At 53.9% G+C, this 24,550-nt stretch overlaps 1 protein-coding gene across 1 annotated transcript; it reads left to right on the top strand.

Annotated features, from left to right (window-relative positions):
* Positions 1–2,253: 2,253 nt before the first annotated feature.
* On the top strand, positions 2,254–11,472 carry RHOD (ras homolog family member D). Its single transcript, XM_047071614.1, has 5 exons — positions 2,254–2,387; positions 6,767–6,854; positions 7,648–7,757; positions 10,132–10,266; positions 10,819–11,472. Exons 1-5 carry the CDS (start codon positions 2,256–2,258, stop codon positions 10,984–10,986), a joined length of 633 nt encoding a protein of 210 aa, XP_046927570.1. The 5' UTR covers positions 2,254–2,255; the 3' UTR covers positions 10,987–11,472.
* Positions 11,473–24,550: the final 13,078 nt, after the last annotated feature.

A 24,550-nucleotide genomic window follows, 5' to 3' on the forward strand; every position in this document is an offset into this window, starting at 1 on the left:
AAGAAAGCAGATCCCTTGTTCTGCCCACCTCACAGTCTGATGGCTGAATGAAATACTGCATACCAGGTATGATGTCGGGAGAGAGCCCTGCTGCGTGCCCAGACTCGGGTTCCAATTCAAGTTCTACCTCTTACTAGCTGTGAATCTCAAACGGGAAGTGAACCTCTCTGGCCTCCAGGTTCCTCATCTGTAAAATGGGGCTAATGATTCCCACCTGCGAAGGGACAGCGCCTGCACAGGGTTAGCAATCCATTAATGGGCGCTGTTATTATTAGGAAGTGCTCAGTGAAACTGTAAGGCATGACAGACGTCAAGGATATCATTAGAATGATTATCCCTATAGCAACCAAGGCCAAACGCCTCTGCCTGACTCTCAGCTCCCTCCACCCCCAGTCTGGCCCCACCTGCCTCCTAGCCTTGCCACCCAAAGCCTGATGACAGCATCAGTGGGGATGACAAGGCTGACAGCTGATCGTTGGGGAACTGGGCGCCTCCCAACCACTCCTTGGGGCGGGGAGCCCTGCTCCGTAGCTACACACCCAGCTCAGCACCAAGTCACTGCTCAGCCCTTTGGCAGTTTCGGGGAGGAAAGGGCACCTAAAGGGTGGGGATTTCATGAGATGCTCTCTCTATCCAGGTGAGGCTCCATTCAACCTGCTGCCTATGGCCCTGGGTGAGCTTGGAATAAGAGTCAGGGGTCTGGGCTCTACCTCTGTGCAACGAAGACAGTGGCTCCTGCCCCAGCTGCCTCTTTGGTCCACAGTGAGGTCCAATGGGGGCTCAGTGTGCTTTTCCACCTGCCCAGTTTTGTACACCACAAGGGATGACGTCATGACCTGCGTGGGGAAGGGGGTGTGAAACCCAAAGACTTCTACCCTCTCTGTTCCTTTGAGCTTCACTGAAAACAGTCGGTCCAGACTCTGGGGAGACCCCTGTGCCCATTTTCAAAAGATTTCAATTCTGGCTGCTAACAGGGGTGGGCAGTCGGGGGACAGTGAGTTTTCATTTCAGTTCTGTATTTATTCCCAGCATCCAGAGTGCTCCACTATCCAGGCCCCATTTGAACCTCAGCTTCTCCTGACACCAGCTCCCCAGCCCGACCTCACCTTCCATCACAGGGAAGGACTGCAAACCCCCCAAGGTGCCCCCTCTCTCTTGCCTCCATACTATGCATGTACCGCTCCCTCAGTTTGGAACACCTTTCTCCCTCCCCCTCAACACTCAGCCCCCTCTTCTCAGAAGGGTTTCCTGACCCCCACCCCACCTGGATAAGGAGCCCCTCTTCCCTGCTTCTGTCCTGCTGCCTGTCCCCATCTCTGTTGCAGCTCTAATCACACCGACATCCTCCCTGTCTCCCATCCTAGGCATGGGCTTCTCAGAATAGGGACTTCGTCTTGAACAGTTCAGGGTCCCCAGGCCCTTGGGCGTCAGTGGTGGTTAAATAATAGAGATCACTCACACATGGCACCAACCATGCACCAGACCCTGCTCCTCTAAACAGTTTATAGATGGAAGGTTCCCTCAGTTTCCTTAGATTATGCCACAGCCAGAGGTGAGACAGGTGGTCAGCCACCTGCATCGAAACTTCCTGGTGCTGGCTACGGCAGGGCAGGGCAGGCCAGCCTGGCAGCGCCAGCAACTGACCCATTAGGGCATGGCCGGGTCACCCCCTTCCCACCTGGCCTTCAATATCTGGAGGGAGGATTGTGGTGTGCCCTGATTCCAGAGCCCTGGGGGAAATGCACATTCATTCATTCATTCATCCAAAGTCACTGGCTCCTGTTCGGTGCCCCACCTGTGCTGGGCACCAGGGACCCAGCTCCTGTCCCTGCAAAGCTGGTAGGCCCACCGGGCTGACCCCCGCCTCCACCCCACCCCCCGCCCCCCACCGCTTTCCTCCCAGGGGAAGGGGGCCGGGTGCCTTCGTCTTTCCCCGTCCACACCGCCCCCACACCCTGTCCAGCTCCTTGTCTTCTCCGCATCAGCCCCGGGTGCCCTCCCGAGGACGGAGGCAGAGTGTGGGGGAGGCCCCCTCCCGCGGCCCCGGCCCCCGCCCTCAGCAGGGGCTGCAGAAGGGCGTCCCGAGGGGCCGGCGCGCCCGCTCGCCCCGCCTCCGGGCTCTCACCTGGCCCCGCGCCCCGCCCCCCGGCCGCGGGCGCGCACTTCCTCCCGCCGCCCCGCCCCTTCCACATTCCTGCCCCGCCGGCCACCCCGCGCGCCGCGAGCCGAAGCCCGCCGAAGCCCGCCGGCCCGCGATGAAGGCCGCCCAGACCGCGGACGCCGAGGCGCCGCCGGGCGCACGGTCCGTCAAGGTGGTGCTGGTGGGCGACGGCGGCTGCGGGAAGACGTCGCTGCTGATGGTCTTCACTGAGGGGGCCTTCCCCGAGGTGAGTGGCAGCCCCCAACCCCGCCTCGCGCGCTCCCCGCCCCCAACCCCGGCCTCCCAAGGGGTCTCCCAGCAGAGCGTGGGCGCCAAGGCGTTTCTCGCTCCGCCATCGGCAGCGAGGGCCTCAGTGGTATCATCTGCAAAGTGGCAAGAATGGCACCTACCTGGGAGAGGTGTCGTGGGACGGACTTGGGCCAGCTGCGTACCCAGCAGATCCTAAGAGAGCACTTGGTGGCGTGGCATGGCTCGGAGGGACTGAGGACACTGGAGCCACCCTTGCCTGGGCTCGAATTACGACTTTGCCACCTAAAGCTGTGCACCCTTGGGCTAGTTCCCTACCCTCTCTGTGCCTGTTTTAACCGCATCAGAGGAATAAGGATGGTGCCCACCTTCCAGGGTCACTGTGAAGGGTGAGTTAGTGCGGGTCAAGGGCTCACCTCTGAGCCGGCGACAGGAAGACTCACCGAAAGTTGGCAGATGTCATCTCTTCTCCACCAGCTCTTGCCTGTACAACGGACGTGTCGTGGGCTCTGTCTTGGAGGGCCAAAGCATAGCAGACTCAGGTCGGGCAGCTTGTTTGGCACCTCAGCTGTCCTCTAACAAACTGTGTGGCCCTCAGTAACTTGCTTAGCCTCTCTGAGCCTCTGTTTCCTCACACAATCTCATAGGGCAGGAGACTTAAGAGTGGTGGCGAGGCAGAATTAAGGTAAGGCTGAGAGACAGCCCCTGTGTACCTGGCACATCCTGGACGCTCTGGGCACGTGGGCCCTCAGTCCTTCACTAGCATGCTCATCGACTGTCTATGCGGACTCACAGGCACCAGGACAGGGGCTGGACCCACTCACTGTGCCACCTCTCAGCCCAGTTCTCCTGGGAGTCCGGGGATTTGCTTCCAGCATTTCTTCTCCCTCCTGCCTGTCCCAGCATCCTCCAAACCCCTAGGTTTGCTCAAGCCCTGGGAGTCCGACGGGGGGAGGCAGGAGAGGCCAGGCCTGGTAAAATGTCAGACCTTCCTTTCCACTGTGGCAGCATCGAGCCAACTTTTGCTTTGTGGTTTATGGAGCTGACGTCACCTCCGCTGGCCAGTCACATTTTTAAGTTGGGTTGGACAAGTTTCTGGGCCCCCACATGCTGCGCATGGGAACCCAACAATTACGACATGGTGGGGAGAGTGCCCGCAGAGGGACCAGGCCAGCCAGGGTCCAGGAGACCAGCTGGGAGGAGTATCTTGGGCTCTGAGACATCCCTGATGGCAAGGCTCATCCTGATTCCAGAGAGGTGGCGGTGTGGAAATGGTCGTCTGGAAGTTGATGGAATGTGTGTTTTGAAGGATAGGCTGGAGCTGGCCAGGAGAAGGGAGGACATGCTTGTCACCAGGGGGGATGGACCTGACCTGTCCTCATCTGTTTAGGGACCCCTCTGTCTCCAGGCCCAAGAAAGACCTCTCCTTTTAAGAGAACTACAAGGTCCAAGTGCTGGAAAGGCCTCATGTTACAGGTGGGAAAAGTGAAGCCAGAGGGACAGTCTTGCCTTAGGGAGCCCAGTGGTGGCAGTGCAGGTCAGGAGCCCAGTTCTCCCCGCCCCTGACCAGAATACTCTTCATAGCCCCCAGTGCTCTGCCTGCCAGACCAGCCTTCTGCTCCTGCCCCTAAACTCCTCCTCCTGGCAGCCCTCCAAGCTATGGGAGCCAGCAGCTAGAAGACTTGGAGTCCCCCAAAGAGCAGAGAGTAGGCTGGGATTTAAAGGGGCCTCAGTGACTCTTGTCTGTCTGTGGCCCAGCCTTGGGGCAGGGGAACAGAGTAGAGAGAGCTCCTGAGGCAGAGGAAGTCCAGGCTGGGCACCAGCCTCTGCCCAGTCCTGGCTGACATTTGGCTCAGCAACCATTCCAAAGCCCAGGGGTCCCATGGAGGAGTGGGGAGGGGAGGGGGCAGAGAGCACCAGCCCTACCTTCCAGAACCAGCTGAGCCCCTCCTGGTCCGCACAGGGACCCTCATGGGTGTGAAACCCCTGACTCTCTTCTCGACCTACGTTCTCCTGTCCTATAATGACCCATCTGTCTGTCTGTGAGCCCCATGAGGATAGATCCAAGCCTGAGTCATCTCCGCCCTAGTCTAGCTCAGGCCTCACCCTGCCATCCTGGCTGAGGACAGCTTAACAGATAAGATTAGGCACTTAATGGTCAGAGTGACCCTGCCTGGTGGTTCAAAGAACACAACAGAAGGTGTAAAAGTCTCCAGGATGACATTGCAGAGTAGGGGGGCGGGTTGTGACAGTTCCAAGCCCCGGGAGCAACCCAGCCACGAAGCTTGGAATGGGGCTTTCCTACCCACTCCTGGCACCAGGGGCCAGAGAGTCGGTGACCTCAGGAAAAGGCACATGACCGGGGACAGAGCCTGACCTCTGGAGCCAGAAAGACCTGACTCCATCCTTAGCCGGCTGTCTAGTATGTTACCTCAGGCAATTCACTTCCCTCCTCTGTCCTCATCAGGAAAATGGGAATAGTGCCCACTTCCCAAGGATGCAAGGGTCAGGGACAGTACACATGGAGGGCCACGCATAGTAGATGCCTAGAAAATGTGCACGACGCTGTCATCTCCACAGGCATTTGCAAGGTACTGACACGTGTCTCCCAAGAGCTTTGTGGCAGGTTGCCCTCCACGTCACATCAGGAGGGGTCCTGCCACAGGTGAGTGGGTGAGTGGAAGCAGGTGTCAGTGCCCTCCACGGTGATAGGCAGGGGAAGGGCGCATCACCTAGAGGGATGGATGGCAGCTGGCGTGGACATTGCCCCTGGCGACCAGCTTTCTAAGTAGTGGGCATTTATGCTGGGCCTTACCTGCCAGCCGGTCTCCCCTACACTAAAAAGGGACACTCTTCTTTAACCAGAGAGGGGACGGGCCCAAAGTCACACAGCTGGTGAGGGCCAGAGCCAGTCCTAAACCAGGAACATCTGATTCCAAAGCCAGTGCTTCTAGCTACCAAGTCACGCTGCCTCCCACCAGACAAAGGGCCTGAGGGGAGGGGGCCAGGGCAGGGGGGTGCTGGGGAGGTGGGTGGAGCCCTCGTCTGTACCTACTAGTAGAGAGAGTGACAGGTGGCTAGGGTCCAGGGCGGATTGAACCTCTATCCCAGGGTCATCCTCGACTTCCCCATCTGCCCACTTTGGGACTCACCTTTCTCCATCCTCCCCCTGTACCTTCCCACGTGGCCTGGAGGACCGCACTGACCCACCACTAAGGGGCCGCCCCTCCACGCAGCCAGGGCCTGACTCAGAATGCCAGCGGGCAGACAGACAGGCAGGCTTGAAGTCCCCCTGAGTCACAGACAGCTGGGGGCCCCACCTGGCATTGGATGTGGGGAGGGCAGGGTCTCCCTATGCTGTGATCCCACCAACCAACCCTGAGCAAGCGAGTGAGGCTTGGGGACCCAAGACGTAGCTGGTCTAGCTTCCCACTCCGGCCAAGGGCTTGTGTTGTGGTAGAGTTTTGAAAACCTCCTCACCTGTTGCTCAGACCCTATCCGTAAAAGCTTCCCCTTCTCATTTCTGCATTTTGTGCACAAAACCCACCCTGTTTCCATTCACCCAGCCTTTATGGAGAAGGAATGCAGTCAGGCTCTCGGCCTGGGCAGGAAGGGCATGTGGTCTGGGTGACTTCCTCCTGATGCCCGCAGGGCAAATAAGAAAGGCAGAAATAGAGAGGGTGTGGGAAGGGTTCCAGAAAGGCATCCTGGGGGACGTGGCATGGGGCAGGGGCCTGAGAGGTTGAGAGACAAAGCAGGGACCCTCCCCCCCAAAAGCTGCAAGCTCCCCAGGGCACACAGTGAGCCTTGTTTATTACTTGTTCCCCAATATCCAGAGCTAGAGAAGGTGCTGATGTTTACTGAATGAATGTGTGAACGAACGAATGAATGAATGAACAAACGAACAAATGTAGGTTAATGTCATTCTAGGAGGAGGGGACAGAATGAAGGAAGACTCAGAAATGGGACAGTCCCCCATCCAGGGGGACAAAGATAAAAATAACAGTGGCTGGCATGTGTAGAGTGCTTATTTTGTGCCAGGCTCTGCACAGAGCCTCTCACTGAATCCTTACAGCAGCACCCTGCATTCGGTGCTTTTAATATTCCCACTTTACCGTCAAGAAGGCCGGGGAGGTTCAGGGCCTTGCTGGGGCAAACAGTTAGGAGGAAGCGGCAGCTCGAGGCCTCAACCCTGCTGGCCACAGCCTGCTTCCCGGAGACTGTCTCCCTCACACCGTCAGACTCCCAAAGCGGAGCTGTGCTGCTGGCATTCGTGGGCTCTCTCTGGCCTGGGCAGTGCGGGCCACCCTGCTTCAGAAGCTGTCCTCACAGCCTGCATCTTGTCCCCTTCTTCCTCAGAGCTACACCCCCACTGTGTTTGAGCGGGTCACCGTTAATCTGCAAATGAAGGGCAAACCCCTGAACCTCCAAATCTGGGACACAGCAGGTGGGTATGCAGGGCTGCCAGGGCGGGAGGGGAGCCTCACATGCCCAGAAGCCAAGCCCTACTCCTTTCCTTCTGAACCAGGGAGGCCAACCAATCACCAAGGGACAGGTGTTGGCCAGGGTTAGGGTCCCCAGGAACCCGAACCCACTTTGCTTCTGTGCCTGTGTCTGCTGCCTCCCCCAGCCCAGGGTAGCCAAGTGCATCCTGCAGACAAGGGGGAATCCAGAGCGCTTTCCTCTCAAGGGGTGAACTGTTCCTGGCCTCCTGAGCATTCCACCTTGGCTTTAGCTTCTGTAAGAACTGCCTGACTTTGACCTCTGCCCTCCAGCTTCCTGACCTCGCCTACATGAGGGTGCAGTCACATCCATGCCAGAGCTGACCGCTAACCCCAGGGAGGCCCAGCAGCCCCCTTACCGTCATGCGTGCGCCAAGGTGCCTTTCCCCAGGGTCCTACCGCTTCTTAGTCCTCAGCCCCATGCCCGGGGCAAAGCAGGCTTCTGCGGGATGGGCTCAGTCCCTGCAGACTGGGCTTCCGCCCTCCCCTCCGCTCCTTCCAGAACAGGGCTCTCTCAGCAAGCGGTGTCACCCAGGCCAGGGCTGGCACATCCCACGGGCAAGCCAGGGGAACACTGCCCCGAGGGAGACATTCACGTGGAATGACCAGCTAAGCACTGAATCTGCTAAGACCTTGAGGCACACAACCAGGCCCTGATCCAGACGCCCCTGTCTGGTGGGATGACCTCCCTGATGTTGGGGGAGATCTGGAGGGAGTGACCACCCCCACTCTCCGCAGGACAAGTTGACTATGACCGCCTGCGGCCCCTGTTCTACCCTGACGCCAGTGTCCTGCTCCTCTGCTTTGATGTAACCAGCCCACACAGCTTTGACAACATCTTTAACCGGGTAGGTACCAGGGACTTGGGGAGGTACAGTCCCCATAACCAGGCCACTCCGCTCTGCCCCCACCCTTGACTCAGCAGACTGCCAGAGTGTGGCAGGCCCTGGATGGCATCCAGTCCAGCGTCTTTAGCATATATATGGGGAAACCGAGGCCCAGAGCGAGGGCAGCAACTTGCCAGAGGTGCCATAGGGATTTGGTGGCAGGGTCTGGCCTCACATCCCCAGTCCGGTGCTCCTTGCCTGCTCTGTACTGGACTCAGAATGCTGTGGCTCTTTCCATGGTGACCCTGCCTGAGAATACTGGATGACTCAGGGGCGCCTGCGTCTCCCCAGCCTGGGCCTGCCCAAGGATGCGTGAATGGTCAGCTTCTAGCAGCTCAGCCCCCTTCTGTATGACCGCTAGCTTTTAGCAGCCTCCCCAACTACCCACCCCCCAGGTATGTCGGGGGTTCCCAAGGCTTCTCCCTGCCCCCAGGTGTCAGGGATGTGGTCCCTGGAGTTTTTCTGCTCCTACCCCACTGCTGCCAGGCCTCCACGTGAACTGTGTGCGTCAGGGTTCCGGAGCACAGCTGGTGACAGCGTCAGTAACATTGACCACAGTGACGATGATAATATTTATTGAGAACTTTCCTTATGCCACGCACCGTTGTGGGCGGGCACTTCCACACGTTCACTCGTTTACTCCATCTAACAACCTGATGGAGCCCATAGTGGTATTATCTCCAGAATGGATCCGTTGCTCCAAGATACACATCTGTTCAAGTGGCAGCCTTGATGGGGCCTCCCGGGTGGCGCTGTTGGTTAAGCATCTGACTGGCTCAGGTCATGATCTCGCGGTTTGTGGGTTCAAGCCCCGCATCGGACTCTGTGCTGACAGCTCGGAGCCTGGAGCCTGCTTTGGATTCTGTGTCTCCCTGTCTCTCTGCCCCTCCCCCACTCGTGCTCACTTGCGCGCTCTCTCTCTCTCTCTCTTTCTCTCTCTCTCTCTTTCAAAAAATGAATAAATATTTTAAAAAATTTCTTTTAATTTAATAAAAATAAAATGGCAACACATCTGTGCACCAGGCACTGTTCTAGGTGCTGGGGCCCTAGGAGAGATGGTGGGTGGTGGTGGCTGTGATCAGGGTGCTAGCAGGGGGCGTGGTGAGAGGTGGGTGGGTATAGACCCTGTTTGGAAAGCCATCAGGATTTACAGATTGGATGTAGGTGGGAGAGACGCCTTGACCAGAGCAAGTGGAAGGTAGCCTTGCCATTTCCCCCCGCTGAGATGAGAAGGAACAAGGGGTGGGCGAGGAGGTGGGAGATGAGGGCCTGTTGGACATCCCAGTGGAGGGCCAGGTAGACAGGCGGAGGTCTTAGTCTGCCGTTCCCAGGAGAGGGCCAGGCCGGGCTGGGCAGATCCATTTGGGGACTGCTAGTGGGGAACAGCTTTGGACAAGATGGGGTGGGGGTGGGGAGGACCCCTGGAGACCCAAGGAGAAGAACCAAGAGAGCAGGGTCCTAGGGCAAAGCGCCACCCAGGTCGTAGAGGAGGGAGAGATCCCTGGCTGGTGCCAGGGCTCAGGTAGGTTGAAGGCTGAGGATTCACTGTTGGATTTAGCAAGGTGAAGTCACGGTGGAGACCATTTTTGGAGACTGTTTTCAAGTGCAGTTGTGTGGAGGGGGTTGGGGTCTGGGGAGTCAGCCCAGGACCCCACCTGAGCCCCATCTGTCTCCAGGAGCCAGACGGTTTGATGCCAGTATTTTTCCAGAACACAAACTGAGCAGGCATGCACTCCTGGACATATAAAGCCCCCGTCTCCAGATTCTAGACTTCCCAGTCGTTGTCCAGGCTGGAATAACCAGGCCCCGGAGCCTCACATTCCAAAGAGCAGCTGACACAGAACAGAAGTGTTCCCTCCGACAGGCAAACAGCTGCTGCATCCATTTTGTGAGCTGCTTTATTTTTAAAGGATGACTTATTTCCTTATATATCTTACCCAGCTGGGAGGTGGACTTGGGAGCCCTTACCTTGCAGAGTGGCAGGATTCTAGACCAGGTGGGAGCAGGGCTCTGGGCCCCAGCCCCTGGACTCAAATCCTGCCACTTCTAGTCGTGTGGCCAAGGCCAAGTTATACAGCCTCTCCGAGCCTCAGTTAGTGCATCTGTACAATGGGACTGATGATAGAACTTGCTTCACAGGGACTTGGGGGATTGATGATATCATACATGTGAAGTCTTAGAGCCTAGCTCAGAGTAGTTCTCCCTAAATGTTGGCTGTACTGATTATCACCACTGGAGTCTGCCTGGGGAGCAGGAGAGTGACCCATCCTCCCCATCTGCAGAAAAGAACAGTCCCTATGACTAATACACACCTGCACTGCCCCCCTCCCCGCAGTGGTACCCAGAGGTGAACCACTTCTGCAAGGAGGTGCCCCTCATTGTCGTGGGCTGCAAAACGGACCTGCGCAAGGACAAGTCGCTGGTGAAGAAGTTGCGGAAAAATAGACTGGAGCCTGTTACCTACCACAGGGTAGGAAACTCTGCCCAGGGGCCCGGTTCTGGGGGCGGGGGGAACTTCTGGGTACGCTGATGTAGCCCAGCCTGTCAGCAGGGCCAGACATCCAGCACACTTAAGAGTGGGTCAGGGCAGGGGTCATCTCAGAATTGCCTGGGCTTGGAAGTGGTACCTAGAACACTCTGGAAGGTTCTGCCTATGGAAGAGAGAGCCAGTGGTGTGCACATTCAGATAATCCTACCCATCCACTTCACAGATGGGGAACCTGAGGTCTGGAGAAGAACCCTTAGCTCTTCTGCAGGCCCCTCTCCGCTACATACCTGGGAAGTCAATTAGTTGGTGCCTTGAGAGGCAGGGACCCATCCTGGAGCTGAGGCAGGAAACCCAACGAAGCCACGAGAGTGCTTAGTCAAGATCGGGGGCAGGAGCTGTAGGGGTCCTAGAAAAACTCGCCTTCCACTTTTGTCCTGGAGACTCCCTAGGATGACCACGAGGGCTGCGGGGAGGCGGGACGTGAGGCCCCCAAGTCCTGTACCTCACGGCAGCCCTGTGCCCTCTCTCTGTTAGGGCCAGGAGATGGCGAGGTCCGTGGGCGCAGTGGCCTACCTTGAGTGCTCGGCCTTGCTCCAGGAAAACGTCCACGCGGTCTTCCAGGAAGCAGCCGAGGTGGCCCTGAGCAGCCGCAGTCGCAACTTCTGGAGGAGGGTTACCCGGAGCTTTTGTGTGCTGACCTGACATCTTGAGGCCTTCCCTGCCCCCACCACCCCAGCAGCATAGGAAGGAGCTGGGTGCTGACCTTCTTTCTGCCCACTTGACTGGGCTAGACCCAGTCCCCAGGCTGTGACCACCGAACTGCACCTCAAAACAGATGGACACCATGAAGGCCGGGCACCGGACCCCGGGTCTGTGGTCCCTGGACTGGAGCGTAACCCCCCTGAGGCCTGAGGAAGGGGATTCCAGAGCCCACCAGCCCTGTGGGGGCTAGCCCCGGAGTGGCCTAGAATGACTACCAGACGCCCAGCCCCCAGCCTGGACCGCACATCCGGAAGCAGCCTGTGCAGCCTGGTGCCGCCTAGCGGCTGTTCCCAGGGCTGCACCTTCAGAACCTTGCGCTTCTAGGAACCTGGGTCAGAACTCACACCTTGCCCTTCCCCCTTCCCCCTTCCCCCTTACCCATCCAGTGGTAACTATAACAAGTAAAACAACATCTTTTGTCAGTTATATCATGTCTCTTGCTTTACACGCATGTTCCGTAGCAGGTAAGAATTCACCACCTGTAGGCACTGGAGGGGAACCTCTTGGATCCAAACCTGGCTTTGTCACCTTGGGACCTTGGGCAAATTACTTCCACCCTCTGCATCTCAATATCCTCATCTGTGAAATGGGACCAATCACAAATGATGTCATGGAGCCTTTAGATGAGTAAGAGCCTCATGAGACACACGCAAAGAACTTAGCAGGTGCCTGGCACACAGTAAGTGCTCACAGAACATTCACAAGTCTTATTTTGGTTTATGATAAATATGTAATACTGCAGAGCTGTAATATACGTAATATACTCGATATTATATTAATTATCTCACATGATCAGAGGGGCCAGCAGGAGGAGGCTGGAGATTCAGGTAAGTTGATGTTGCAGTCTTGAGGCTGAATTCTGCAGGGCGGCAGGCTGGATACTCAGGCAGGCTTTCCGTGTTGCTGACTTGAGGCAGAATTCCTTCTTCCTCGACAAATCGGTCATTTTTCTTAAGGCCTTCGACTGATCGGATGAGGTCCCAGCACGTAGAACCAGCCACAAACACACACCCCTTCGGTTTCTTTAGAAAAAGCTCGAGGGAGGGAGCACTTCTGCCTGGTGAGGGCTCACAGCCTGGGTTACAGAACTGAACGGAGGCAGGTGAAATGGTGTTAGGGGCCCGCTGTAAAAACCCCACGTGGATTACAGGCTCTGCTTCAGGGTTTTACTAGAAACTGCTAGGAATGGGAAATAGCTTTTCCTGGCCTAGATTTTAGCTTGATTTTTCCTCCCCGCCAAGCATACCCCATGCCCAGAATGTTCTTCCCTATTCTCTGCTTCCTGCCCTCCCCAATCCCAGCTCAGACCGCTGTCTTCTGTAATTTCCCAAAATACGTGTTCCTGGAGCGCTGACATTTATGTCGCCATGATGCTTTTCACACTGACTTCTTGTGCCTCTGTCTTCTTGCACTAGACCTTGACTTCCTTGAAGTAAGGATCCTATTGGCTTCATCTTTTTGTCCCCCAGCTCCTAGCTGAGGATGTGGCTTGGCCTTTTGGCATTGATGAGTGTTCCATCCCTGGAGTCAGTGGCAGATCTGGGTTCGAATGTCAGTGCTCTCATTTTCCATAGCTATGTGATTTTATGAGAGTTAACACTCTTTGAGCCTCAATACCCCATCTAGCAAATGGGAACAATCATACCCATCCTACAGGGTTGCTATGGGAACAAAGTGACAAAATGCTTGTCCGCTACCCAGCACAGTGCTGGCCATAAAGGAAGATGCAGGAAGCATGGAATGAATTGCACGGAGTACGGCTGGGCTGGACAGTATGTCCTATACTTGAGGGCAAGATGTTGAACAAGAAGTTAGGAGACGGGGGAGGGGGCGTAGGCTCCTTCCCTGAGACAACCAGGGACTGTCATCTGTTCCTTCAACAGCCTGGTGTCTCACGAGCTCTCTGGTGTGCCCCACACTGTGACAAGAGCTGGGGATAATACACGGGAACCGCAGTTTGTGCCCTCAAAGCCAGGTGTGTTTACAGTGCCCTGGCATAAGCACAGGAGGGGTCCCAACCCCAGCCTGAAGAGGTGGTTGGGAAGTTACCTGGAGAGAAAGCCCTTCCCCGGAAAGAGGACCACACGTAAGCATAGGGGGGAACACGTGTCCCATCATGGTGACCTGAGAGCTTGAGATGCCGTGTGAAGTTTTGCAAGGCAAGCAGAGTGAAAGGATGTGGGGCTGAGAGGATTAACACGGAGGTGGAAGGAGTGATGTGCTTGGTCCTGGGACGGGCTCAGTCTTCTCACCTGGTAAACGGGAAGACTGGGTCCCGCTTCCTTGCCTCTTATCTCTTGGCAGTCAGTGTTCTACCAGGAATGAGATGATTAGATAGAGAAAGAAACAGGCTTGAAGGTTACTTTACGTGTCAACTTGACTAGGTAACAGTGCCTGGTCGTTTGGACGAACACCAGCCCGGATGCTGCCCCTGAAAATATTGTTTGCATGTAGTTAACATTTAAGTCAGTAGGCTTTGAGTAGAGAGATGACCTTGCGTATTGTGTGGGCCTCATCCAATCAGTGGAAGGCCTTACCGGACGGGTTTCCTGAGGAAGAAGGTCACATGGCGGGAGGTAGGCCTGAAGCTTAACTCAGCGGTCACTGCGTCGCACCCAGAACACATGCTGCAAGGTTAAGGGCAGAGAAGAGCTGATCTCTGAGCAGAGGGGAGGCCGGGGGTCGGCGGGGGGGGGGGGGTGGTCAGGGAGGTGGATGGCACAGTGGTGCACGGGGAAGGGGCTTCTGGAGCCACCACACAGCAGGGGAAGCGGACTGTGCCTGGTTTGACGGGGTCCCTGCAGGGGAGCAGTTGAGTCGGGGACACACATCAGCTTTCTCTGCCTCGCCCCGCCCTTGGCTGCTCTCCTTTACTTTCTTTACCCTCTTCACCATGTGCCCTGGTCCTGTCTGTCCCCCCTGCTGGATTGCGGGCTCCCCAAGAGCCCAGACTGGGTTTATTGGAACCCCCTGTGTCTCAAGCAGTGCCCAACCTATAGGAAGCACAAAGAAGCCTGGGCTGGACGAAAGGATCAGTGCTCCACTTCAGGCTCACACCTCGTCCTGCCTGGATTGCCGCATAAACCTCCCTGCCTCCTTCATCCTCCTCACCACCACCAGCACAGCCATTTTCCGAAGCACGGATCCAGTCACGTCACCCGAGCCCCTCTGCCCAGAGAAGGCCGTCCTGCTTCCCCAGACGGGGACTTGGGGTCTCCTGCATCCTGGCTGCAGGCCACCTCCCCTACTTCTTGTCCAGACACCTGACACTCCAGCCACGCGTGGGGGACCGCACCAGGGAGCACCACGGACCCAGTACGGTTGCTCAGGCTGTTGGCCCGCCTCGGCGTGCCCTTCCTCCTGATCACTGCCTATTCAAATTCCCCCTCCGTCCCCAAATCCTTCAGAGTCTAGCTCCGACACCACCTTTCCCAGGAAGCCTGTGGACCTGCCGACTTGTTCACCCCCTGCTCACTGCACACACCCCAAAGGGTCCACTGTCTTTGCACAGGCCCCTTGGCTAAGGAATTGGGCTTTGCTTCCCAGCTGTGGGAACAGCCTGAAGATGAGAGTCTGGTGATGGACGGGGCAGGACGGCTGGGAGGCAGAGGCGGGAGCAGACCAGTTGGGCAGCCACAGACGTCCAGACACTACAGAAGAAACAAGCCCGCACAGGTCAAGGCCGGGTGACTCCTGGGCCGGAGGCCGTGGTGGCGGCATGGTGGACTGTGGGAAGGGTGGGGACACTGTGAGGGAAGAATGCCGTCCTCTCCCCTGCGTGAGAAACTTGGAGAAGGCGAGCGCCTTCCCCCGGCAGTGGGAGAGGAGGCAGGCGGATCCCACCGGGCCACCCCACGCAGCCATCCCAGGTGTCACAGGAGGGCACAGCAAGTGGCAGCACTTGGAGACGCCTGGCCAGGAGCCAGGTTGTTATTATGGGCTGTTGTTCTCCTCCTCCTCACCCGCCAAGCCCCCCTTTCAGTTCCTCACAAGCCCGCCTGGCAGGGCGGCGGCCAGACTGGTGGGAGCCAGGCGAAGGCACAGCCCAGAGGCCAGCTGGGGCCAAGAGCCACAAACCACAGTGTCTTCATTTCTCCACACCGCCTCCACCGGTCTTGGGGTTGCCTGCCGGGAAGGCAAGGGGGGGGGGCGGGGGTGGGGACCCCAAGTCACCTCCTCCAGGACTAGGCCACTCCCTAGCATCCCGGGGGTGGGGAGGGTGGGGCACACTCTGTGAGTCACGAAGCTTCCCTCTGCCTGGACAGCACCACATCCGGGTGCAGGGAGGGGAGGGTGGCTGCCAGATCACCCCACTTCAGGTCAACCTCTTTGTTTTCCCGGGCCTCCTTCTGCCCCCGGGGGCCCTTCCCCTGGAGGATGAAAACTCACGGACCCCAGGAAGTCACCCCGAAGCCCCTGGCTGGGAACCAACCAAGCCCGAAAGCAGGCTGAGGGACAGAGAGATCCAAAAGAGAGCCAGATAGCTGACGGCTCACCCTGCGTTCTAAAGGCTGGACCTCCAGCTAAATGCTTCTGTTTAAACAGGTTGGATTTGGCCCGACCCTCCAAGGGGAGGCAGGAGGATGGGCTGGGATGTCCTCCAGAGCTCACATCTGCAGAAACACGAAGACTGGACCAGTGCTAATCTCAGGGCAGACACTCGATGCGTTTGATTAGGAAATACGTATGTATTGGTTGCCTAGCACGTGCGGTTCCTGTTCTAGACATTGAACGCCAAGCAGCGGGGGTACGCGAGTGAGCAGGACGTGGTCCTTACCTTCTAAGCCTCCATTCTCCATCCTCCACGGGACCTCCAGTGTGGACACAACCGGCGGGGGAGGGAGCGTCTGACAGTCACTCCCAGCCTGCTCCTGCCATTGAGATACACAGGAGCGGGGTGGGGGTCGGGGGTTGTTGCTGAAGGAAAGACACGCATGCAGAGCTCCCCCGTCACACCCACAAATCTGAAACAGGGTTGTTGTAGGACCCGTGCCCCTGTCCGCCCTCCAGAAGAGCATCCCAGAGTCCTGTCTGGCCAGGCACTGCAGGTAACATTCTGCACATCCCCCCTCATTCGGTCCTCACAATGCCCTTACTTTATAGAGGACGAAACCGGTTCAGAAAGCTAAAGAGTGGGGCCAGAAGCAGTGAGCGGTAGAGCTGGGCTCTTGGACACTCGATGGGACTCCCAGCCCTGGCTCCTGACCTCCCCTGGGCACCGGCCAGGTGGCTGGACCTCGACCAGCAGAGGGCAGCAGGGCCCAGGGAGAGGAAGGAGCCTTTCCCCAGGACAGGGCAGGCTGGCAGGCAGGCGTACCGGGCGTGGAGACCTGGTCCCACCGCCCCTGCCTGGGGCACCGTGGGGCACCACACCGCTCCCGCCAGCTGCCACCCGCTAGCCATGACCATCCCAACAGTTGACCGAAGAAAAAACAGTCTCAGAGTGGCCAAGTGACTTGACCTTTTGGCCAGTCCAGGCAGACGTAGAACGAAAATCATGCTGCCCAGAGTCGCTGGGGTTCTGGTGTCAGAACCCGGAATTAGAATCCCAGCCCACAGGATTACAGTGCGTGGGCTGGAGTGAGATCAAAGGAGACATCCTGGCAGAACCTCTCTTCACCGAAGCCCTGTGACCCAGGCTCGCTTAATTTCCTCTGTGCTGTACCTGGGGAGGCAGGTGGGGTCTCGGCCCCTCACTTCCTCTCTCTTGATCCCACCCCAGAATTTATAACATAGTTGTGGGAGATTATCAAAATACTTAAGGATGTCAAGGAACCCCAAGGGAGTGCTCCCAGAAAGTAAGACACTGTGGGCCGGCCCCTGGGGGGCACGCCCCGCCCCACGTTGGCCAGAACTAACCTGGGGAGCTGGTAGGAGGAGGGAAGGAGAGGATCTGGAGGACCCTGGAGTCCTTTCTACAGGAGAACTAGACCTAGACCGCAAGCAGAGACTCAGATCCTGTGATGGGGGCGGGAGGGTGCTGGGAAAGGTCAGCGGAGTTGAGTACATCTTCCCCCAATGTCCCCACCAGCTGAAGGCGCTGAATCCTGTGACAAGGGGCCGTTTCCACAGCACAGGTGAGGTCCTTGAGGTCTTCCCTCTGGCCTGTCTCCCAACTTCAGAAACCCGGGGCTCCCCAACTGTTTTTAACTTCCCCACTCCGACGCTTCCCCCAAATTAAAAAGAGTGCTTTACCAGTCGCGTGCCTGGACTCATCGTGTGCAACTTTCCCTCGCCTCTCCTATATCTCTGCCCCCACCCCTGGCCGAGGTCCACCCTGAGCACAGCATGGAGGGAGGGGTCTGAACGCCCCATCACCCTAGAGGTGACGAGCCGGACACATCATGAAGAGCTTCTCTTTCCCGGCTCTGTGTCCCCACCTCTCCTCCTCCTCCCTAACCAGCTTTTCAGTCTCCTAGTTGTTGCCTGTGTTTGTTCAGCTTGCCTATCCAGTCATTCACTCCACAATTCTTCGCTGGGCACCTCCCAGCCTGGAACCTGTTCCCCTCCCTGGTTTCTCAATTCTCTGTGCAGCCTGACTGGGAGGCAGCACCCCTTCTCTATGGAAGCTGGACCCCCCCACTGGACCCTCATTCACCCTTAACCTGGCATCCTTAACCTGTCCCTCACACTTGAGACTTGGAAGCTGGACGGAGAGACAGAGAGGAATATTTACATTCATTCTGGTGACACAGGCAATACTTTTTTCCTTAACAAACATAGGCCTACTATATATATACTTACTATATCTATATTTACTATATATATACATACTTACTATATATACTTTATATATATATTGACTTACTATATATATATAATACGTATATTGACTTACTATATATATATACTTACTATATATATATATATATATACTTACTATATATATATACTTACTATATATATATATGTACATATATATATAGAGAGAGAGACTCATTCAATCCTTATAACCAAGTAATACCAGCATTCTTCACAGAGCTAGAACAAATAATTCTAAAATTTGTATGGAACCAGAAAAGATCCCGAATAGCCAAAGCGATCTTGAAAAAGAAAACCAGGGGCGCCTGGGTGGCGCAGTCGGTTAAGCGTCTGACTTCAGCCAGGTCACGATCTCGCGGTCCGTGAGTTCGAGCCCCGCGTCAGGCTCTGGGCTGATGGCTCGGAGCCTGGAGCCTGTTTCCGATTCTGTGTCTCCCTCTCTCTCTGCCCCTCCCCCGTTCATGCTCTGTCTCTCTCTGTCCCAAAAATAAATAAAAAATGAAAAAAATATATATTTAAAAAAAAGAAAAAGAAAACCAAAGCAGGAGGCATCACAATCCCGGACTTCAAGCTATACTACAAAGCTGTCATCATCAAGACAGTATGGTACTGACACAAGAACAGACACTCAGATCCTTGGAACAGAACAGAGAACCCAGAAATGGACCCACAAACGTATGGCCAACTAATCTTTAACAAAGCAGGAAAGAATGTCCAATGGAATAAAGGCAGTCTCTTCAGCAAGCGGTGCTGGGAAAACTGGACAGCGACATGCAGAAGAATGAGCCTGGACCACTTTCTTACACCAGACACAAAAATAAACTCGAAATGGATAAAAGACCTAAATGTAAGACAGGAAGCCATCAAAATCCTCAAGGAGAAAGCAGGCAAAAACCTCTTTGATCTCGGACACAGCAACTTCTTACTCCACACGTCTCCAGAGGCAAGGGAAACAAAAGCAAAAATGAACTACTGGGACCTCATCAAAATAAAAAGCTTCTGCACAGCCAAGGAAACAATCAGCAAAACTAAAAGGCAACCTATGGAATGGGAGAAGATATTTGCAAATGACATATCAGATAAAGGGTTAGTATTCAAAATCTATAAAGAACTTAAACACCCAAAAAACAAACAATCTGGTGAAGAAATAGGCAAAAGACATGAATAGACACTTCTCCAAAGAAGACATCCAGATGGCCAACCGACATATGAAAAAATGCTCAACATCACTCATCATCAGGGAAAGACAAATCAAAACCACAATGAGATACCACCTCACACCTATCAGAATGGCTCACATTAACGACTCAGGCAACAACGGATGTTGGCGAGGATGTGGAGAAAGAGGATCTCTTTTGCATTGTTGGGAATGCAAGCTGGTGCAGCCACTCTGGAAAACAGTATTAAGGTTCCTCAAAAAATTAAAAATAGAACTACCCTATGACCCAGCAATTGCACTACTAAGCATTTATCCAAGGGATACAAGTGTTTCAAAGGGACACATGCACCACAATGTTTGTAGCAGCACTATCAACAATAGCCAAAGTATGGAAAGAGCCCAATGTCCATCGATGGATGAATGGATAAAGAAGATGTGGTATATATATACAATGGGATATTATTCAGCAATCAAAAATGAAATCTTGCCATATGCAACTATATGGGTGGAACTAGAGGGTATTATGTTAAGTGATATTAGTCAGTAAAAAATATATATATATGCCTACTATATATATACTTACCATATATATGTATGTATGTATATTTACATATATATATTTACATATATATATATTTACATATATATATATATATATATATATACTCATTCAATCCTTATAACCACCATAAAACGTTGGTACAGTTGTCAGCAGCTCCACTTTACAGATGAGGAAACTGAGGGGCAGAGAGGTTAGGAAACTTGCCCAAAGTCATAAGCTAGCAAGTAATTGGTCTAGGATTTAAACCTGAGCTGGGTCCCTGCATTGTCCAGCCGGTGGGTGGGGGTGGCCTGGCCACGGACAGCATTCAGTGGCCGTAACCTGGCCCGTGGGGATCTGCTCCCCTGCCTTCACACTGATCAGACAGCCTTTCCATAAGGCCCTTTGTGCAGAAATTAACCGGCCCCTTCTGAGGTCCAGGGCCTCTGAAGAGATCTGAGTGCTTGAGATCCCATATTAAGGGAAAATTGGAAAACAATAAAAAATAACCTTCAAATTACTCTGTTTCATGGCCAACCCAAACATCTCTTGATAATTTGCATATTTTTTCCTTTTTTTCTATGAAAATCTTTTACATAGTTGTGCTCACACTGTCATACAATTTTGAATTCTGCTTTTTTCTTTCAAAATTTCAGCCTAAACATTCCTATATTCCAAACATCTCATGAATATCGTTATAATTTTTATTTCAGCATAATCTTAGAATTACAAAAATAGGGGGTGCCTGGGTGGCTCAGTTAGTTGAGCTTCCGACTTCAACTCAGGTCATAATCTCATGGTTCGTGGGTTCAAGCCCCACGTCAGGCTCTGTGCTGACATCTCAGAGCCTGGAGCCTGCTTCGGATTCTGTGTCTCCCTCTCTCTCTGCCCCTCCCATTTGCAGTCTGTCTCCCTCTCCCAAAAATAAACAAACATTAAAAAAAATTTTTTTAAAGAATTACAAAAATAGTACATCAAGTCCCCACAAACCCTTCACCTGGCTTCCCCTAATGTTAACACTCTTTTATCAAAATGAAGAAATTAACATTAACGCTATTAATTAAACTCTGGACCTTATTTGGGTTTTACCAGTTTTTCACTACTCTTTTCTTTCTAAAATTTTATTATTTCTTTTCCTGTCTTCATTTTATTTATTTATTTACTTATTTGATTTTTTAAATTTACATCCAAATTAGTTAGCATACAGTGCAACAATGATTTCAGGAGTAGATTCCTTAATGCCCCTTACCCGTTTAGCCCATCCCCCCCTCCCACAACCCCTCCAGTAACCCTCTGTTCTCCATATTTAAGGGTCTCTTCTGTTTTGTCCCTCTCCCTGTTTTTATATTATTTTTGCTTCCCTTCTCTGTGTTCATCTGTGTACATCTGTTCTGTGTCTTTTTTTTTTTAATTTTTTTTTCAACGTTTTTATTTATTTTTGGGACAGACAGAGACAGAGCATGAACGGGGGAGGGGCAGAGAGAGAGGGAGACACAGAATCGGAAACAGGCTCCAGGCTCCGAGCCATCAGCCCAGAGCCTGACGCGGGGCTCGAACTCACAGACCGTGAGATCGTGACCTGGCTGAAGTCGGACGCTTAACCGACTGCGCCACCCAGGCGCCCCTGTTCTGTGTCTTAAAGTCCTCATATGAGTGAAGTCATATGATATTTGTCTTTCTCTGACTAATTTCACTTAGCATAATACCCTCCAGTTCCATCCATGTAGTTGCAAATGGCAAGATTTCATTCTTTCTGATTGCTGAGTAATACTCCATTGTATATGTATCCCACATCTTCTTTATCCATTCATCCATTGATGGACATTTGGGCTCTTTCCATACTTTGGGCATTGTCGATAGTGCTGCTATAAACATTGGGGTGCATGTGTCCCTTTGAAACAGCACATCTGTATCCCTTGTAGTGCAATTGCTGGGTCGTAGGGTAGTTCTATTTTTAATTTTTTGAGGAACCTCCATACTGTTTTCCAGAGTGGCTGCACCAGCTTTCATTCCCATAAAAACTCTTTTTTTTAATTTTTTTTAACATTTATTTATTTTTGAGACAGAGAGAGACAGAGCATCAACGGGAGAGGGTCAGGCAGAGAGGGAGACACAGAATCCGAAACAGGCTCCAGGCTCTGAGCTGTCAGCACAGAGCCCGACGCGGGGCTCGAACCCGCAAACCGCGATATCATGACCTGAGCTGAAGTCGGACGCTTAACCGACTGAGCCACCCAGGCGCCCCTCCCATAAAAACTTTTTTTTTAATTTTTTTTAACATTTATTTAGTTTTGAGACAGAGAGAGACAGAGCATGAACGGGGGAGGGTCAGAGAGAGAGAGGGAGACACAGAATCCGAAACAGGTTCCAGGCTCTAAGCTGTCAGCACAGAGCCCGACGCGGGGTTCGAACTCACGGACCGCAAGATCATGACCTGAGCCGAAGTCGGACGCTTAACCGACTGAGCCACCCAGGCGCCCCCCATAAAAACTTTTTAATGTTCATTTATTTTTGAGAGACGGAGAGAGAGCCAAGTGGGGGAGGGGCAAAGAAAGAGGAAGAGAGAGGATCCGAAGCAGGCTCTGCGTTGACAGCAGAGAGCCCGATGCGGGGCTCACACTCATGAACCGCAAGATCATGACCTGAGCTGAGCCCAAGCCGGACGCTCAACCTGGGTCACCCCGGCACCCCACTAATGTCTCTTTTCTGTTCCAAGATCCAGTCCAGGATAGCATGGCACAGTTAGGTGAATATCATTTTTAGCGCCTGCATGGTATTTCTCTAGTAAATATTGTAACAACAAGGTTTTTTGTTTTAAATACCTATTGGCTGTTGTACATGTATTTGCGCTGTTTCTAGTTTTACAAGTAAGAAAACTGATTTCATAAGAAATGAAAATAAGAAAGCTTCTTCAAAAACAAACGCGGGTTCACACCTAGAATTTGGCACCAAATGAAAGAAACAAAGTGATATTTAATAGTAGCGCTGATGATCAGTAGTGCGTGTTAACTGCCCGGGGGCCCCCCACCTCCTCCACACACACCCTGGTGTTCAGATAAGGAAAAAGTTGACGGGACTTGGTCCCCTGTGCTGGCTGGAGGCGGGCTCAGGTCTTCCTGCCCCTAAATCCTGACTGGAGTGGCTGGCGGTTCTCCAACTGAAACTCTCTACGTAAGTGCTAGTGTGGCTCTTACTCAGAATTGTTGAAGGGAGTCCAGTAAACTAGAGAAGAAAGCTTTTAGAGAGGGAAAAACTCTGGCTTTGTCCATGACACTTCTGGTTTCAGATGCATTGATATATTATCAGATCAAGATCAGTTAACATGTGGGTGGGGATTCAGCTTCCTCTTCTGTAAAACAGGGGTAGCGCCTCCCTGGGTCGCAGGCTTGACAGTCTTGGAGGTCGTGTATGGGAGGACTTCACATAGCACCTAGCGAGTGCCCGGGGGATGGGAGCCTAGTGGGTGTTCTAGGGAGGCCGCTCTGTCATTAGTGACGTCCTTGCAGCCAGAGAGCCAGCCCAGCGGGCGCTTCTGCTGCAGACCTTGCGGCAGCTGCTGAAGGGCCTTTGGGGGCGGGGGAGGGCATGGGGGGAGTGTCACTCCTCGCCCCCTACCACTCCCGTCACGGACTCACCTCAAGCATCCCCTTCGGTGGGTCTGTTCTCTACCGGCTCACTTAATGGTCCTAACAACCGTGACAAGGTGAGCGCTCTTAACATAGATGCAGAAAGTACGAGACTCTCCGAGATTTGAACCCAGGAAATCCAAGATCTCAACTGCTACACCTCGCTGGCCCCTCTCCTGCCCCTAGAGGCCTTCCAGGTCCTCTCCTGTCTCAATGAGCGCCCTGCCCCTGAACTCCTTAGCTCTAATGGCCAGGTCCGGTGCTCCACCCAACAGACAGATGGAGGAAGTGCTTGGGGCAGGCAAATCAGGTGCACCACAGAAGACAGAAGATGAAGGCAGGAAAGAAGGTGGGGATGCGGGGGGTGCTGGGTGGCTCAGTTGGTTAAGCATCTTGACTTCAGCTCAGGTCATGATCTCAAGGTTTGTGGGTTCGAGTCGCTTATTGGGCTCTGCACTGACAGCTCAGAGCCTGCTTGGGGTTCTCTCTCTTTCCCTCTCTCTCTGCCCTTCCCCTGCTCTCTCTCTCTCTCAAAATAGATAAACTTGTAAAAAGGTAGGGATGAAGGGGAGGGAGAAGAAAAGTGGACGATTTTGGAAATAATTGGATTAGAAAAATTTTTATTTTGGGGAGGGAGAAAGACAGGCGCGAGCAGAGGAGGGGCAGAGAGAGAGAGGCAGACAGAATCAGAAGCAGGCTCCAGGCTCTGAGTTGTCAGCACAGAGCCCGACGGGGGGCCCGAGTGCACGGACTGCGAGATCATGACCTGAGCCAAAAAGTCAAATGCTTAACAGACTGAGCCACCCAGGCGCCCCGAAGATTCGATTAAGTAATCTCTACACCTAACATGGGGCTGGAGCCCACAGCCCTGAGATCCAGTCGCGTGCTCTACTGACTGACCAACCAGGCGCTCCAGCCCTATTTAATTAGACAACTATTAGACAAACCCCAGCTGAAGGACATTCTACAAACTACCCGGCAGGTCCTCCTCAAAACCGTCAAGGACGTCAAAAACAAGCAAAATCTAAGAAACTGTCACAGCCCAGAGGATCCTATGGAGACATGACTACCAAATGTAGTGTTGTGTCCTGGAAGGGACCCTGGGACAGAAAAGGAATTAGGAAATCTGTATGAGGTACGGACCTTAGTTAATAATGTATCAATATTGGTTCATTACTAAGGGTGTTTCCTTGGCTCAGTTGGTAGAGCATGTGACTATCTTGAGGATGTGAGTTCAAGCCCCATGCTGGGCATGGAACCTACTTAAAAATTTGAGGGGGTGGGGGTGCCTGGGTGACTCAATCAGTTAAGCATACGACTCCGGCTCAAGTCATGACCTTGCGGTTCGTGTGTGTGAACCCCGCGTCAGGCTCTGCGTTGAGCCGCCTTGGGATTCTGTCTGTCCCCTTCTCTCTC

The sequence above is a fragment of the Lynx rufus genome, unplaced genomic scaffold (assembly GCF_022079265.1).
Source record: "Lynx rufus isolate CCGP_SWC_20201006 ecotype Redwood Valley unplaced genomic scaffold, mLynRuf1.p SCAF_9, whole genome shotgun sequence".
NCBI classification, from domain to species: Eukaryota; Metazoa; Chordata; class Mammalia; order Carnivora; family Felidae; genus Lynx; species Lynx rufus.

Coding starts and splice junctions, on each gene's coding strand:
- RHOD (XM_047071614.1), top strand. CDS start 2,256: ATGAAGGCCGCCCAGACCGCGGACGCCGAGGCGCCGCCGGGCGCACGG. Junction 2,388..6,766: donor CTGAGGGGGCCTTCCCCGAG/GTGAGTGGCAGC, acceptor CTTCTTCCTCAG/AGCTACACCCCCACTGTGTT. Junction 10,267..10,818: donor AGCCTGTTACCTACCACAGG/GTAGGAAACTCT, acceptor TCTCTCTGTTAG/GGCCAGGAGATGGCGAGGTC.